Consider the following 15,001-nt stretch of genomic DNA (forward strand, 5'->3'; position numbering starts at 1 on the left):
GGAGTGCAAGAAAACAATGAGACAATATTGATCAGCATCATATGGAGCTGTCTGCGAACGCGAGCAGCCATTGTCAAGCTTTCCGTAGGCTATTGAACTAAAGCAAACTCTTCACTGGCTGTCAGCAGCATCAATTCATTATATATAGTTAGATGTGGTTCACTAATAATATTATAATTGTATAAATGAAGCTCGGAGTGAAAAGATGAAAAGTTAGAGACTGTTCCTAAATTCCTCACTCTGGATAAAGTTTCATCGAATCCAATGACAGTTTTGCCAGTGGAAGAATTAAAAGGACTGGGCTCTAAAAGAGGAGTCTTGTGATTGAACAAAACTGGGACCTGATTCTCCTAGACTCACATACCACAGTGATGTGTGCAATATAAGAACAATGAATAGAATAGAATAGAATAGAATAGAATAGAATAGAGCATCCTCAGTTCTCATTGACTTCACTATGAGTTGAGGTTGCTCAACACCTTGTGGGACTGATTTCATACTGAACACTGCTTACCATAAATAAAGTTTCTAAGCTTTTCCATGCCTATATAAATTTATTTTATTACATTTGTTAATTAGGCCAAAAGGTTCTTTCTTTTTCTTTTCCTTCACACTCTGACCAAGAACAGCCTAGGGATTTGTTTTGAATTCAGCTGCATGTGACTCTAAAATGATAATGAAATATTGCTCCCAAAATGTTCATTGAAAAGTAAAATACTTCTCAAGTTAAGGACATAATTCTTCTTCCATAGAAGTCAAGGCAAAACTCTCATTGACGTCAACAGAACAGAATAAGACCCTGAATCAGTGCAAGTTTTCTATGCTAGAATAAGCCAGGTTAAAAATTTAGCCTAACATAATCATCATTCAAACACATATTTCTTGTGAAAGAAGCAAAAAATCTGCATTGCTCTGCAAAATCTCCACATCAATAGTAATTAAACTTCAAATCTAAAACAGAGAAATACTGCTGTATATTGACCAGGCAGGATTTCCTCAGATGTGTTGTGGTTTGCATCTTTCTGTATTTTTGTGAAACAGTAAATGATGGTGCCCCTGATGTTGCATTGCCATATTACATAAAAGGCAAAAGAATGACCTGTTTGAAAAGCCATTTTTGTATTTAATTTCAAAGAAGATCAAGATATTTAGCAGCAAATTTCTTAAGATGTTGAATCGGCAGCCAGATAAATTTCCAGCTCATGATTTGGAAAAAATTTTCCGAATTAAGAAGAAGCTAATTACCATATATTGCTTGTGATAGACTATATTTGGGATAAGAGGTTGTATGCAATGCATAATACATTATTTTAATAGATACCAGGTCTCATAATTTGGCAATAATTCAGCAAGATCTGGGTTAAGGATATTGTTCTACAGCATTGTAATGTTATTAGATATATAGCAAATGCAATGGAATTTTGTTTGAGGTGGGAGAAGAATATATTCTATCTTAACCATAGAAGTGTAAAACACAGATAACATTCATTTTATATGGCCCCAATTCACCAAAGCACTTAAAAACATGCTTAATCCTTAACATATGAACAATCCCATCTTTCTTCAAAAAGGCAGATACTTAACTTTAAATATGTGTTTTAGTTCTATTGACTTCAGCGGGACTTTAGCATCTATTTAAAGTTAAGCACATTCTTAAGTGTTTCACTGAATCAAGGCCTATATCCTCAAAAGTCTGTTATCTATAGTTGATGTTGACTCCTGATGGTAACACATATTCATAGTCCTATGACCAGATGATGTCAAACCTTCCTTCTCTCCAACATGTAATATTTGCAAAGGAATGCAATGCTATAATCTTACAATGTCATAGTTATCCATAAAGTGTGGGGATTAAGTTAAGTAGCATTCACACCTTCCTTTAAACTACTTCAGTCACACATTTACACATTCTGTTTATAAACTCTGATTTTGGTAAACTGAGAGACTAAAAGGTGTCATTATAATCTGCTGTTAGCCTTGAACCTATCTGAAGAGCTCCGTGTAAGCTCGACATCTGGTCTCTCTCACCAATAAAAGTTGGTCCAGTAAAAGATATAACCTCGCCCACTTTGTCTCTCCAATATCCTGGGACCAACATGTCTACAACAACACTGCATTGGACCCACCCACTAACTTCTCCAGAACACTTGATGGACTATGGTTCCCAAATGTAATATATTGTTAAAGATACAGTATTTGGTCCACAATCTGATATCCTTACTCATATTGATAGTATCTTACATGATGGAATGGTCTTATTAGTCAATGAAACTATTCTTAGAGTAAGCTGCTATGCAACATGAGTAAGGATATCAGAACCTGACCCCATATAAATGTATAGGGTCTGAATATTGAATACTACTTTACTATGGGCCAAATTATGAACTCCTTACTCACACTGAGGTCAATGAGACTCCTCATCTGAGTAACTGCTCACCAGTGCAAGAAAGCTGAGTAGTGCCAGTGAAATAAATGGAGGTACTCACACAAAGCCAGACTCTGACACCATTACAATGACTGGTACCACATGCCACAAGCAGTCAAACTGAAGTTCACAGGAGGAGGACTTCTGGAGTAAAATGCTACTGAGTGTGAGTAAATGTCCCAGAATCTGGGCCATACTAAGGTAATAGCTAATAAGAGTGAAGGTGATAGAATGAGGCCCATGGTTTTAAATGGATAGGGTTTATTGTGCCATTTACTACGCACATTTTTTATGTCCTCTCTCTCTATTTGTTCTATACCTTCATCCCAGTGATCTTTAAAGATCAGTGAAATCAGCAATTGTGTCCTTCATAAAAATAAAATATTGTTGTTACGCTTTGCCTCGTAACTTTTCATATAAAACCTTCTGGAATGCAGTAAGTATTCCCCAAATAAACGTTAAAAGAGAACTTTGCTGTATGAGAATGAGTTCTATAGCAGCTATTAGTGATACCAAGGATGACTCTAAATTAGTGTTAAATTATCAACAGTCTGATTCAAACATCCCAATATTTCACAGTATTGCTGTTGATTGTGCAACAACCCTGCATATGCAGGTTATATTACTCCCATTTTAAAAATATTCATTCCTTTGCAAAGATCTCAGAAACTAGGGATGAGATTGTAAATATATAAAGCAGCCCATTAACTTTATACAATCAGTTTTATATACCCAAAGGCCTATGGCACTTCTTGACAAGATAACCTAGCTGAAGAATTGTTTTGCTAAAGTTCAATCAAAAATGGCTTACAAAAAATGAGTATGAAGATAAATATGTTGGCATTGTCAGCCTTTGGTCTCTGTCATAAAAGCACTTTTACTTAAAATCTTTTAAGAGCTGCATAGATGCTTAGTATATTATAAATTCCATGTAGGCTAGTGTCTGAACAGCAACAAATAACCTGCAATGATAAAAAGCTCTGCATGATCAGCAAGAGACTAATTCTGCAGCCCTGGGTCAGGCAAATCTTTCATTGACTTAAACAGGAATTTTATCTTAGGTAACACTGAAGGATCAGGCCCCAGTTTTGTCCTACCTTTTCAACACCCTGTGAATATATACTTTTATTTTTAATTCTTTTCACTGATGTGCATGAGGCTCCAGAACAGGTGCTAAAAACATCATGCCAACTTCACATTCAAACTCACAGTAAGTAGTTAACAATAGGGAAATTGTGCCTGCAAGTTAGTACAGTCAATAAAAAATTTTTTACTTTCTTTATAGTGCATCTAGCACAGGTATCTATGGGTATCACTTTGCACACAGGGCATAATCCAAAATCCTTTGGAGTCAATGGAAAGATTCCCATTGACTTTGATGGGTTTTGCGTCATGTCCATAATCTTTAGATTTTATAACTAGCAAGGTAAATAATGGGTACATTTTCTTTTAAATCAATGAAACTGTACAACTTACATAGTAAGTGTTTCCTTAATTTTCTTTCTTAGCAGGCCACATAACCATAGATTTAAAAAGACACTCCACTTAATATGTTTTACATATATCTCATGGATTGTAATTACAGATGCTCTAAAAGGCATTTGTGGTTCCAAGAAATGTTATTTTGGCAGTCAGCTCTGCTGCTAAAAGGAAGAATCAAGGGATCCTTTCCCAGGGAGGAGAAAGAGTTTAGAAAATATACAAAGAAATAATGCAGACACATTTGCATTATGTGGATTTCAAAAGTTCAGCAGAAAATCGAATTTCATCCCTCCTCCTCCTCCTCCTCCTCCTCCCCCACCCCCACTTCCCCCAAAATACCTCAAGCTTTTATACTTCAAAAATCTTTGCACCAACTGAGCATGGATTAGAAAGTGAGCTTTGAGGAAAGCAGAGACTAGAGTTTTCCAATTCACGGGCATCCAGAATACAAAGTGAAACGATACCATTGCTTTCGTTCCAGAAATCTGCAAATATACAAAGCAGATTGTCTCTCTGGGCAGACGGTCAACCAATCATCTAAGGATGGAGTGGTTCTAAGAAGAGGAGAGGTAGCAAACCAGTAGGCCCTGGTGAAGTTGGACGGGCACGTGTGTTAACTGACAGGACACATCAGCAGAAAGCCAACCAACTGATAGACAAATTGTCTCACAATAGACGCCAGACTAGATAGTGGGGGAAACACCTATCGTCCGAAGAGGAAGAGACTGTAGGGCTGGTGAGATGGATGCAGTGGGCTGAGCAGATGCACTTACCCGAGACATTTGTCTCTGGCTGGATTGTCTGCAAGAGGCAGACAGTAATGAAAGTGGCATTCTGAAGGCAGAATGATCTCTACGAATCAGACAATACAGTTCCCAGGACCTGCTGTAGCTGTGAATCAGGAAACAAATCATACGGAACTTAATGGCTCGCTTCTAGCAAATGCGCCACGGCCTCTGCACTAATTAGAAGTAGGCAAAACATCTGGCGGCGAACAGCAATGAAAGACTGGCCTAAAACTTTTTCCAACCCAGTCAATTCCCATCGCAGCCCTTTACTGCCGGGGCTTCCCATCAGTCATCCAGTTACACCTTTCTTGTCAACTCTCTGTGTGTTATTGACAAGCACCTCTCAGCTAGCAGACCCCTAGAGGACAGCTCTGTCAATAGGAGGTTGGGATGTATGCGATCAGAGGACATCGCTAATGATTATCTCTTACTTAAAGTAGGACAGCGGCTCGTGGGAACTCCAAGCGATCGCTTATTTCCTAGGTGAGCAAACACTGAAAGTTTCCGAGTGGGCATTATTTCTGCGCTGCTCCAGTCTCCAACTACGAAACGGTTTTGGCTCGGCTTAGAGTTAAATCAAATTTTAATTGTGGTGCTCATTCAAAAAAAAAATCAAGTCTTGCCTCAACGAAAGAGTGCGTCTGGTTCGGTCCCCAGGAAGGTGAAGTGCCTTTGTTCATTGATCGCAGGGCGGTTTTTCTACATGGCGGTTTTCTCCCTAGCAGTAATGTCCCCGGGTCCGTTTCACATATGTTTAGCTGGCATATCTCTGGCCAAAGGTAGTCCTGGGGCGAGGGGCCGGAAAGAGACAAGACTGAGGTGAAAATGAAAGCGTTGCTAACCCGATGAGTTACTTTTCCACGGGTCTAATGATGATAAATTCAAGGTTTCACTCCCCTTCCCTCCCCCCCCCCCTCAAACTGTCCTCACAGTGGGCAGTTTAGCCATGGAAACAATGAGTCTGGCTCGCCAGCAGTTAAAAGAGACCCAGCCAGTAATGACAGTGAATATACTGAGTTGCTTATTAACCCGCTTTCTGTGGTTACCCGGGGATAACCACGGGCCCCTTCGGACAACTGGACTAATGAAGAACGGAAAGAGTCATTTGAAGTGGGATTTTTTAAAAAGTGACTCCGCCAAGGAATTCGTTCCCACACCCAGCCCCCATGTGGGGCTCGGGTCCTTTTAGCGGTGGGGTGAAATAGTTCAAAGGTAGGGGTCTCTGGCTCGGCAGCGGGCAGCCTTAAAGAGAAGTGTCGGATTCAAGTGGTGTCGATGGCTGACGGGACAGCGATCTCAGCGCTGCGGTGGCTTTGCTCCCGAAGCGAGGGGACGAGACTGGCACCAAGTCTGGGTAGCTCAGTGGAGTCAGACCTGCCCCGCCGACCCACCAGCAGGCAGCACTCGTAGCCCCGGCAGCTGGGCGCTGTCCAGGGTGCTGGAAGGCAGGAGGCGTCTAGCTCCCCGGACTGTGACTGATGGTGAGGGGAGTCCCGGAGCTGTCCAGGGTCCTGAAAAGCCGCAGGGCTCCAGCCCCAGGAACAGAGACTAGCGCTGGGAACAAGCCACCCTTACAGGTTGCTCTGTAAAGCAACAAGCTTCCACCTCCGCCAGCCTTGGTCCCCAGCTGGGGTGGGCAAGAGAGAAACCCGCCAGTTCTCACCAGCGGGGCGGCCCCCCAAGTTACCGCTCTCCCTTCAAAACTAAGGCAGGACGCTGGGTGCTTCTCCTGGCACCCCGCGACTGGCAAATGTTTGAAAACAGCCTGTCCGCATCACTTCTAGAAGTGCGCAGGCTATTGAGCTTGGAGCTAATGCATCTGGTCCGCTACTTCTCTACTGGTGTAAATAACTTCATCGGCTCTGGCTATGCAACACCTCCAAGGGAGAGGAGATAGTTTTCAGAATAAACTAGGCTAATCTTGCATTGAATAAAGTTTTTCCCCGGCTCCAATAAAGGCTATGGGAACAGGAATCCAAAACAACCTGAAATGAGAACGGGTGGGCGGCTATCCACCCGTCCCCTTTTGTAATGCATGCTAAGAATTTCTTGCCGTGTATGCAGGTTCCATTGGCCCTGATCCCTGCTATCAAGAGTTCTTGACTGTGGTTTATAGATCTAATAGGTTGCCCCTCTCCGCTAGTCCCCCCCCCCCCCGCCTCTCTTGCTCCGAATTGAAAACAGAAAGGATGTGGTGAGAGAGGAGGAGGCATTTTGAAGCACAGAGAAACCCAGCACGATGTGGCGGGAGCTGTATTTCTAAGCAGCAAATGTTGTCATTGCAGGTAAACTAAATAGAACAAAAAAGCCTCTCCGGATGGCCATTCTTATGTAGCTTAGGTGACATAAGAGATTTTCTGTCTCCTGGTGGGTTTCGGGAAATTCTAAACTGTCCAAAGAAGCCCTAGAGGCGACAGAAAGAGGGAACATTGCTTTTGCGAATAATGACAAATCTTGTAATGCTGTGGGTTGTCTCCTACAAACACACTAACAATGGTGTGATCCAATACTGCTGGGTTGTCGTGGCTCAACCTCGTCATTTGTTGGCCGACCTTTGATTATGTCCAGGAGTGTTGAAGGGACTTTCTAAGACTAGAACAAAATCAAGTCTGGGTTTCCATGGTTGCTGTCCATGGTCCTGTCTCGGGCCACCCCTTCAGGAATGTGGATTTGTTTGGGGGCGGAGGTTCCCTCCAAAGGCAGAGCACCCGACAGAGGTATAAACAGCCAGCAATCCGCAGGGTTAAACAATAAACGGGGCAATGTGCACTCCTGCCGTTTGCATAGCACTGAGAATCCGCCAATATATATCATATCAATAAAAGCAGCTCTTCGAAAGCGTGCATAGTAATTGAGATTGGAGATCTTTTTTGATAGGGGTTGGCATTTCCTCATATCAATCTGACAGAGCCAACTCAGGAAATTGCTGGTAATATTCATCTGGGGAGCACTTTCATTAAACGTAATTCATTCGACTTTCACAATAAATTGAGTGACATCCTTACGGCAGAAGCTTTTTATCCTTGATGAAGTGTTTGCCAGGCTTTGGGGTGGGTTTTTTCCCCCCACTTTATTGTCACATTCCTTAAAGCAGAGTCGTCAACATGTCAATCTGCTGCATAAAAATGCGAGAGACGTATTTACAAAGCACCCAAGAGGTAGTTTACTGCTGACTTACAAGAAGAGCGAGCTGGGAGTTAAACTATCTGATAAATCACAACCGTTAACTTAACACAAATGCAATCGGGAGGACAGAAGCCAATCCAAGAAGGGAAGGGTGGGTCACAGAGTCATTTTCTCAAAGGCGCTGTTTATTCCGAGCAATTGATTTGCTAACCGGCTTCTCCGCAATTTCGAATTTACTGGGGGAAATTGGCTTTTTATTAATTAAAATGGCGGTTTAGAGGGACAGGGAAATATTAAAGAGTTTAAAATGGATACCTCTAGGAAGATGTGGCCAATCACAGGGAGGCGGGAATGCCGGATTACATTCAGGTGCCTTTCTTAAAAGGCGAAAGCTATGCCAACCTGCTTCCTTCAGCGAGTGAACAGAAGTGAGTGCGGTGAGTTAGCCCTGTGCTCAGAACTATGCAAAAGCAACTTTTAAGCGCAGCGAAAAACCTCCTTAAACTTCCAACTCCTGCACCTGCAGGATCACTAGCCTGCGCCCTGCACAGAATTCACCGTGCTTCGCTTCCTAGGAAATCCATGTCAGTGGCTGTCCACTGCAAGCAATCCGGTTTCCAGCGCAATTAGCGTGCCGTGTCTTCCAGGGAGGAGCTGTTCTATATAAAGACAGCGTTTTAGGCATTTAACCCCCCTTTTAAAAGGACTAAACGAAAAGAGTCTAGTTCAAGATCGTGTGACCTCACCAAAAAGCACTCCCAGTTCTCTGCTCCCCCAGCACATAAACCAAAGGCAGAAAATTGCTTATTTGAAAAAGCAATACCCAAGTGCTTTCAGCACAAAATACCTTTTGAAAATATTGTAGAGTGGTTATTGCAGGACAATGCTGCCTATTTCTCTTTTTCTTCGCAGCCTAGAGAAATATTTGGAAAAGTAGGACACCGGCACCGATCTTTAAAATCACCCTGTTTTCACAGCCACGTCTTCTTTCACGTTAACAATCGCTTTCATTAAACAGGGAGAAATGACCGCAAACAATGCGACACGTATAGAAATCACAGATGTGCACAAACTCTGTAGCCAGTCACTTAATGTTTCCCCCCCTCAGCAAATAATGTACTCTGAGGACAATTTTCCACAGCTGATCTGCACCACCAGCTTCTTACAGGAAAGCTACACCCGGATTATCGGAAGGCCCCCAAACTTCAATACTGTTGGGGGATAATTTTAAAAACCCGGTCAAGCATCGAAGGACACTAGCGGTACATTTTCAGAACCATCTGCAAGCGTTCTCATTCCGCAGGATAAATGATTTGTCTTGCGAAAACCAAGATCTACTCTCTTTAAAAGGAGAGAAAAGACTTCCCATTAAACAAACTATTTACCAGTGTTTTCTTCTGGCGCTGGATCAGAAAATTCCCCCGAAAGGTGGTTCCTGCTTAAGTTAATTTAAATCTTTTGCTATGTAACTTTTAATATTTGGAAAATGCAAAGGCCACCAAAAATAGCGTAAAGCCTGATTTTACAAAAAACACTAGTAACTTAATTTTGAGCTTTGGAAAGGCGACAATACAGGAGGGTTTCCACCGCGACGCTGCTATTGTATTTAGCTCTATACCAGATACTCTTGACAGTTGAGAACTAGTCAGTGAATATGGGTAACTTTTAGCCAGGATAATCAGAGTCAAACAAATGCCCTCTTTTCATTTACTGTAAAGCACTGGAAGTTCACGAGAAAACAATCGAACGCAGCTGTGCAGTGTGAAAAGAGGTATATAAAAACCTGCAATCAACAGACCCTTCGCCTTCCCTGTGTTAGATTTACAAGAAGAATTTACATCATTCAACCACCGAATGACAATAAGATTTTCCAGCAGGAATGCTTTAACTGCTTCGATGCAAGCCTTCTAAAGTGTGGACTATGTGAAATTATTCTTCTCCTCTTAATTTATCAAATCAATCGTGTTTCCTTTAACTGCTGCCATGGGAATTAAGTTGTTATTCCATTTGGCATGTAACATTCCCGTTGATGGACTTGCGCCGTGAGCAGCAAACTCCAGTCGTTTGCAGTCTTACAATGGATTGCTTTAGCAATCTGTATGGAAATGGTACGACCCATCTCTTTGGCCCATCCTTGACCTGTCCTATTGAGAAATAACTCCAGTCAGGACCTCTTTGCCAAGAACCATATGTTTTCCGCCTCTTTTACAGCATGTTGCTTCAACTCTGTACAAAACATCTGACTAGAGTTTCATTGTTCTATTTTATCATGTTGGAAGTGTACCGGAATTGATGCAGGAATTAAGTGAAAATAAGCTTTTTAGTGAGGAATTACTGTAAAGCTAAAATGTCCTTTTAATACATATCATTCCAAATGAGGAGTGCTAAGACTCTACAGTATATGACTGACGTGTTCTTTCTTGAGTAATATTCAGCTATACGTTAGAGGCGATTTTGAGTTTTGACGCAGCATTGTTCGTTACGAAAACTTTAATCAGAAAATTGCAACTAGACGCTTTCGAATGAACAATGTAAAATTGAGACTCGCCAGTTAAAAATCATAGCTAACAGTGCAGCCTGTTAAATACTTTCTGTAGTGCAATGTGCCTCATATAATATCCTCGACTGAAAACACAAGAAACGTGTGCCCGTAAACACTAAATCCGAATCCACCAAAATGGTATTTAAATATTCCTTTAAGCCAAAGGAAATGCATCGACTGTGCTAATCAAATCTAATCACATCAAGCAATTCACCTCTTTGTGCAGAAATACAGTACAAAGCAGAGAGAAAACAGATGTCTGTTCAAATCTGGAGTACCCCCTTATTTATAAATAAAGATAATACTGCGAAACCTTTTTCACAAGGGAAGTCTCCACATGAAATTCCTATTCATTAAGTCTGTGTCTGTATCAGCAGTGACCTCTATAAATTTCATGTAAGGCCGATGTAATATTGGCATATATCTCCATAAAAAATAGAACTGCACTTTACAAGACTTCATTAGAAAAGGTGGAGGGGGCGGAGGAGAGCACTGATTGGAGCTGAAGTCCAGGCTGGCAAATTTCGATATTTGTTTAATTTGATGCAGCCCAGGCTAGCTTTATCGTCTGTTCTAGATGTAAGGATACTCTTTTCCCTATACTACCCTTCCTCAGAAATCCGCCCTGCTCTTTAAACAAACTATGTGGGAACCAGATCGAATTTGTTTTCATATCCTAAATGGCTGGGTGCTGAAAATTGGCTGTAACTGCTCTATTCAGTGGTATGCGTTTGTCCAAGGCTTACACACACACACACAAAGTATAGGCATAGCAAAATGTTGCACCTTGCTGGTTCGTGTCACTGCATTAAAGTTTTAATCAAAACTTCATGCTTCATTGCTAATCTCAGACTGTTATTACACGATGGCCTAATTCGAACGTGTAAAGTCACTCCCCAAACACGGTTAAATCTAGAGCCAGATGTTGGAATACATGTACAAAGATTAATATGGAAATCTGGTTGGAGTGGGAAAATCTTGGGGATGTTTTTCCCCCTGAGTGTTTTGGCAGAAGATACAACCCGGCTGAAGAGTGTCCCCTCCCCCTAAATTGTCTTTTATTCTCTATTTTATTGTATCATATTTTTGCATTGTTTTGAGGGAAATGGGCAAATTGTCTCCTTCTCTGTGTAATGGCAAGCCCTGCGGAAAAAAAAAGGCATTCAGGTAATGAAGTCTGTAACTAAACGGTAATTGAATCAGCATAATTTGCACACTGAATGGTTTTCAAATGCTCCCAGTTTACAATTAAAGGAGAATGAATGCGCCTCTTGTTCAGACTGCAGCGCGTTAGAATAAATCCTGCACTGTTGTTGTAATGAGCGCAAAACAGTTTAACCGCCAGCAAACACATTTAAAATTTAGCACAACGTATCGATCTCGCGCCTGGCTTTGATTGATTATTTTTCATAGGTTGTAAAATTCACGGCAAGAAAGTAGCAACCTCTGCTGCAGATGTGCCGCCGACCCGGGCAGCGCTGGGAGTGGATCGTGCCGGGGATTGTGCGATCGAGTCCTGCCTGGGGTTAGCTGGGCTGCACCCGAGTATCACATTAGTATTCCCCACTTCCACCGTCACTGTAATGTCTCCGTTTTACATCATTCTGCCTCATCCCTGTAATGTGTCTGACCTTCCAGCCCTGCCTCCTTCTACACCCGCTGCCTGCCCGGTCCTGATGGGGAAGAGGCGGCAGAACGGGACAGTTGTTTCACTTTTCTGCGGCGTGCCTCTTTATCTGTCCGCTGCTCATTTGGGGGAGCCCCCAGGGGCCTGTGTGTGTGTTCTCCTCTGGATTGGTTGCCCCTGCGTTCACCTGCTTACCCCCAAGGTGTCCTGCGCCGGGCTGAGACTGACGCGCAGCGCCCTCAGGCGGACACCTTCGGCAAGTGTAGGAAGTAGCGCAAAGAAAATCAGGCTGGGATCCTGGCGTTGAACCTGTGACCGGCTAAAGGCGCCTCTTCCCCCCTTTGAGTCTAGCCGAACATGAAGGGCGGCTGTGAAAAGGCACTTACATTTCTGCCTCTCTCCCTTATTCCCACCCAGCCTGAGCCTAGAAGCAGCTTCACCTGCTTTTCCGGCCTAGGACTGCCTGCTCTACACCGTCGGAAGGAGAGGGGCAGCTTGTTGTGTTCTCTGCGGTGGTGTAGGCAGTAAAGTAGGCGGTAAAGGAGATAACACTGCTGTTTACTTGCGTTCCCCTGGTAATCTGAAAGGGGATTTGCTAGGGAAGTCAAAGACACGTCAGACAGAACATACTCGTTGTGCTGTCAGAGCGTTTACACGACTCGGCGGTACGGTGTTATATTGCAAAATGAATGTCTGCTCTTGTGACTCGGTGACAGTGATCCCCATCCTGAAGGATCTCCAGCGGCAATAACACGTAGCAAACAAGAACTTTCCTACTGCACAGAACAAGCGAGGAAGACACCTTGAGACCGTTTTTCAAAGCGCAGCGTGTTCCGGATCCCACCGCGCACCCTTCAGAGAGAGGTACCCCTGACAAAGTACATTCTGCACAGGAAGGATGGTGCTCGATTACCTTCCTCCGTGGTAGGGAAAGGATGGTTTCTAGAGCCGTTACCTATTCGGGGCACCTTATACGGCGATCGCTTTGATTTCCCCGCTTGCTCTAGGCACTTCCCGAGTGTCCTGCATATCATACACTGTCACTCGTCCTCTTTGAACACACCGGCAACCCTAGAAGCTACACTTTAATCTGGAGAGAAAGTTGCACACCCTTATTCCCCCCCCCCTCCAAACCACCGAGGGAAATCTTTCAAAGTGAAGCGGCGCAGATGTTCCCCTACTAGTTAGTGGCACTACCCGCCCCTGCTATCAGAAAGTCCCCGGAAGATGCCACTGCCTCCCCAGCCCAATCGGTCTGGGAGAGGGGCTGTCCACCCTCCAGCCTTTGCAGTACCCCCCCCCCCCCACACACACACACACAGAGGGGTGGGGTGGGGGTGCAGAGCAATTAAAACCGAAATAGCTCCGAGCCCTGATAAAGTTGTTGGGAACCGAGTAAGATCTCGCCTGCGATCTGAGCGGAGCGATGAGTTTTGTTTGGGGTTTGGTTCGGTCCGGTTCTGCCTAGTCCCCCCCCCGCCGCACCCCCGCCCCGGAGAAGAGGACACCTGAAACTTACCAGATAGAGCGGAGGCTGGAGCAGGAGCACGGCGCACCAATACACAGCCTGCATCCTCCCGGCTCACACTTCCGCGGCTTCCCCTTCGCTGGCTCTTTGTTCCTCCAAGACCATAGATCCACCTGGCATCCACTTTACAGAACAAGGCGAGCTCTCACCAGCCTAGACACAAATGAAATTACAGACCCCATGACCACAAGACAAGGTTAGACTGCGAGACTAGGGGGGAAGCGAGGAAGCGGAGGGGGGGGGGAGGAGGAGGAGAGGCGGAGTGGGGGGCGGGGAGCGGCAAACAAATAACGATTAAAATCGAGTTAATCCGGCGTCAGGGCAAAGTGACCGCAGGGTCCGGGGCTGGCTGCTGGCGCTCCTGGGCGCTGCGTCCTCGGGCTAGGGAGGCGGCTGGAGGGAGCGCGCCCTCGGCGTGTGCTGGGCTGGAGCCTTCCGTGCCTCTGGCTGCCGGGCTTGCCTGGCTGCCTTATATCAGGAGGATGCGGGCGACCGCCGGCTGCCACTTCCCGACCGCCGCCCCATCCACGCAGCAGCGCGCCGGCGGGCGAGGGAGGGAAAGGGGGGCAGGAGCCACCAGGATTAGGGACCAGGGTGCGCCTCGAGGCTTGAGATCAGGGCAAACCGATTGCTCCCTCCCTGCCCGGGAGATCCGACCGGGCGCTGTCCAGCCCACCCGCCCGCCAGCAGCTGCCCTGCCTCCGCCCCGACTCACTGGTGCCTGGCTTTGCCCCGAGCCGGGTGCGCCGCAGCAGGTCGCCCGAAAACATGTGGCTCAGCGGATGCCCCCCCGCCCACCCTCCTCCCCTAGCCCCCCTCCCGGAAGCCCTCATCCCGGGACTAGCCGGGGCCCCGGCTCCGCTCGGCTCGGCTCGGCTCTCCATACGTACTGCAGGCGGGGTGCGAGCGCAGGCAGCGAGCTCCGGGAACGCTCCATGTGCCCCTACAGCGGCCGGCAGCCCCCGGGGAAGCGGGGCTCCCCCTCGCATCGCCTCTCCATGTCACGCGGGTCGAGCTGTCCCGGGGAAGCAGGTGCCGCCGCGAATCCAGCCTGCGGGAAGGGAGACGCCGCCGACTGGACCCGACTCCTCCAGCCACGTCGCAGGAAACTTACACAGGCGAGAAGCTGCCCGGAGCGCCAGCTCCCCGCCTGGCGGCCGGCCGCCGCGCCGCGGAGCCTCCCGGGCTATTTGTCTCTGCTCAGCCTGACTTGTTGGCGGGAGCGCGGGGGGGCGCGGCTGTGACACTCCCGCCACAATCGAGCTGCAAAGACCTCGGCCGCGATCGCCTTTAAACTAAAGCGCCTGAGCCGCACGCTGTCCGAGAGTCCCTGTTGGGGGGGAGAGAGAGGCGAGTTTAGCAGCAGCAGCAGCAGCAGCAGCAGCGGCCCCAGCCGTCCCTCCAAAGCTGGCGGCGAATCAGAGCCCGCCCAAGGCGCCGGGCCTCGCCCTGCCCTGCCACCAGGGGGCTCTGCCCGTCGCCT

The 15,001-nt window shown here is 45.9% G+C and overlaps 1 protein-coding gene across 1 annotated transcript in view; it reads right to left on the bottom strand.

Annotated features, from left to right (window-relative positions):
* The window catches only part of NXPH1 (neurexophilin 1), a 176,952-nt gene extending 162,304 nt beyond the window's left edge, over window positions 1-14,648 (bottom strand). Inside the window, exons 1-2 of the mRNA XM_067561685.1 lie at window positions 14,409-14,648; window positions 13,510-13,671 (exon numbers count right to left, since the gene is read on the bottom strand). Coding sequence (XP_067417786.1) covers window positions 13,510-13,563 — 54 coding nt within the window. The 5' untranslated portion in view covers window positions 13,564-13,671; window positions 14,409-14,648. The remainder of the gene's footprint in view (window positions 1-13,509; window positions 13,672-14,408) is intronic.
* Window positions 14,649-15,001: the final 353 nt, after the last annotated feature.

This window comes from Emydura macquarii, unplaced genomic scaffold, assembly GCF_026122565.2.
Source record: "Emydura macquarii macquarii isolate MOO-44397 ecotype Brisbane River unplaced genomic scaffold, CSIRO-AGI_Emac_v2 contig_2422, whole genome shotgun sequence".
Taxonomy (NCBI): domain Eukaryota; kingdom Metazoa; phylum Chordata; order Testudines; family Chelidae; genus Emydura; species Emydura macquarii.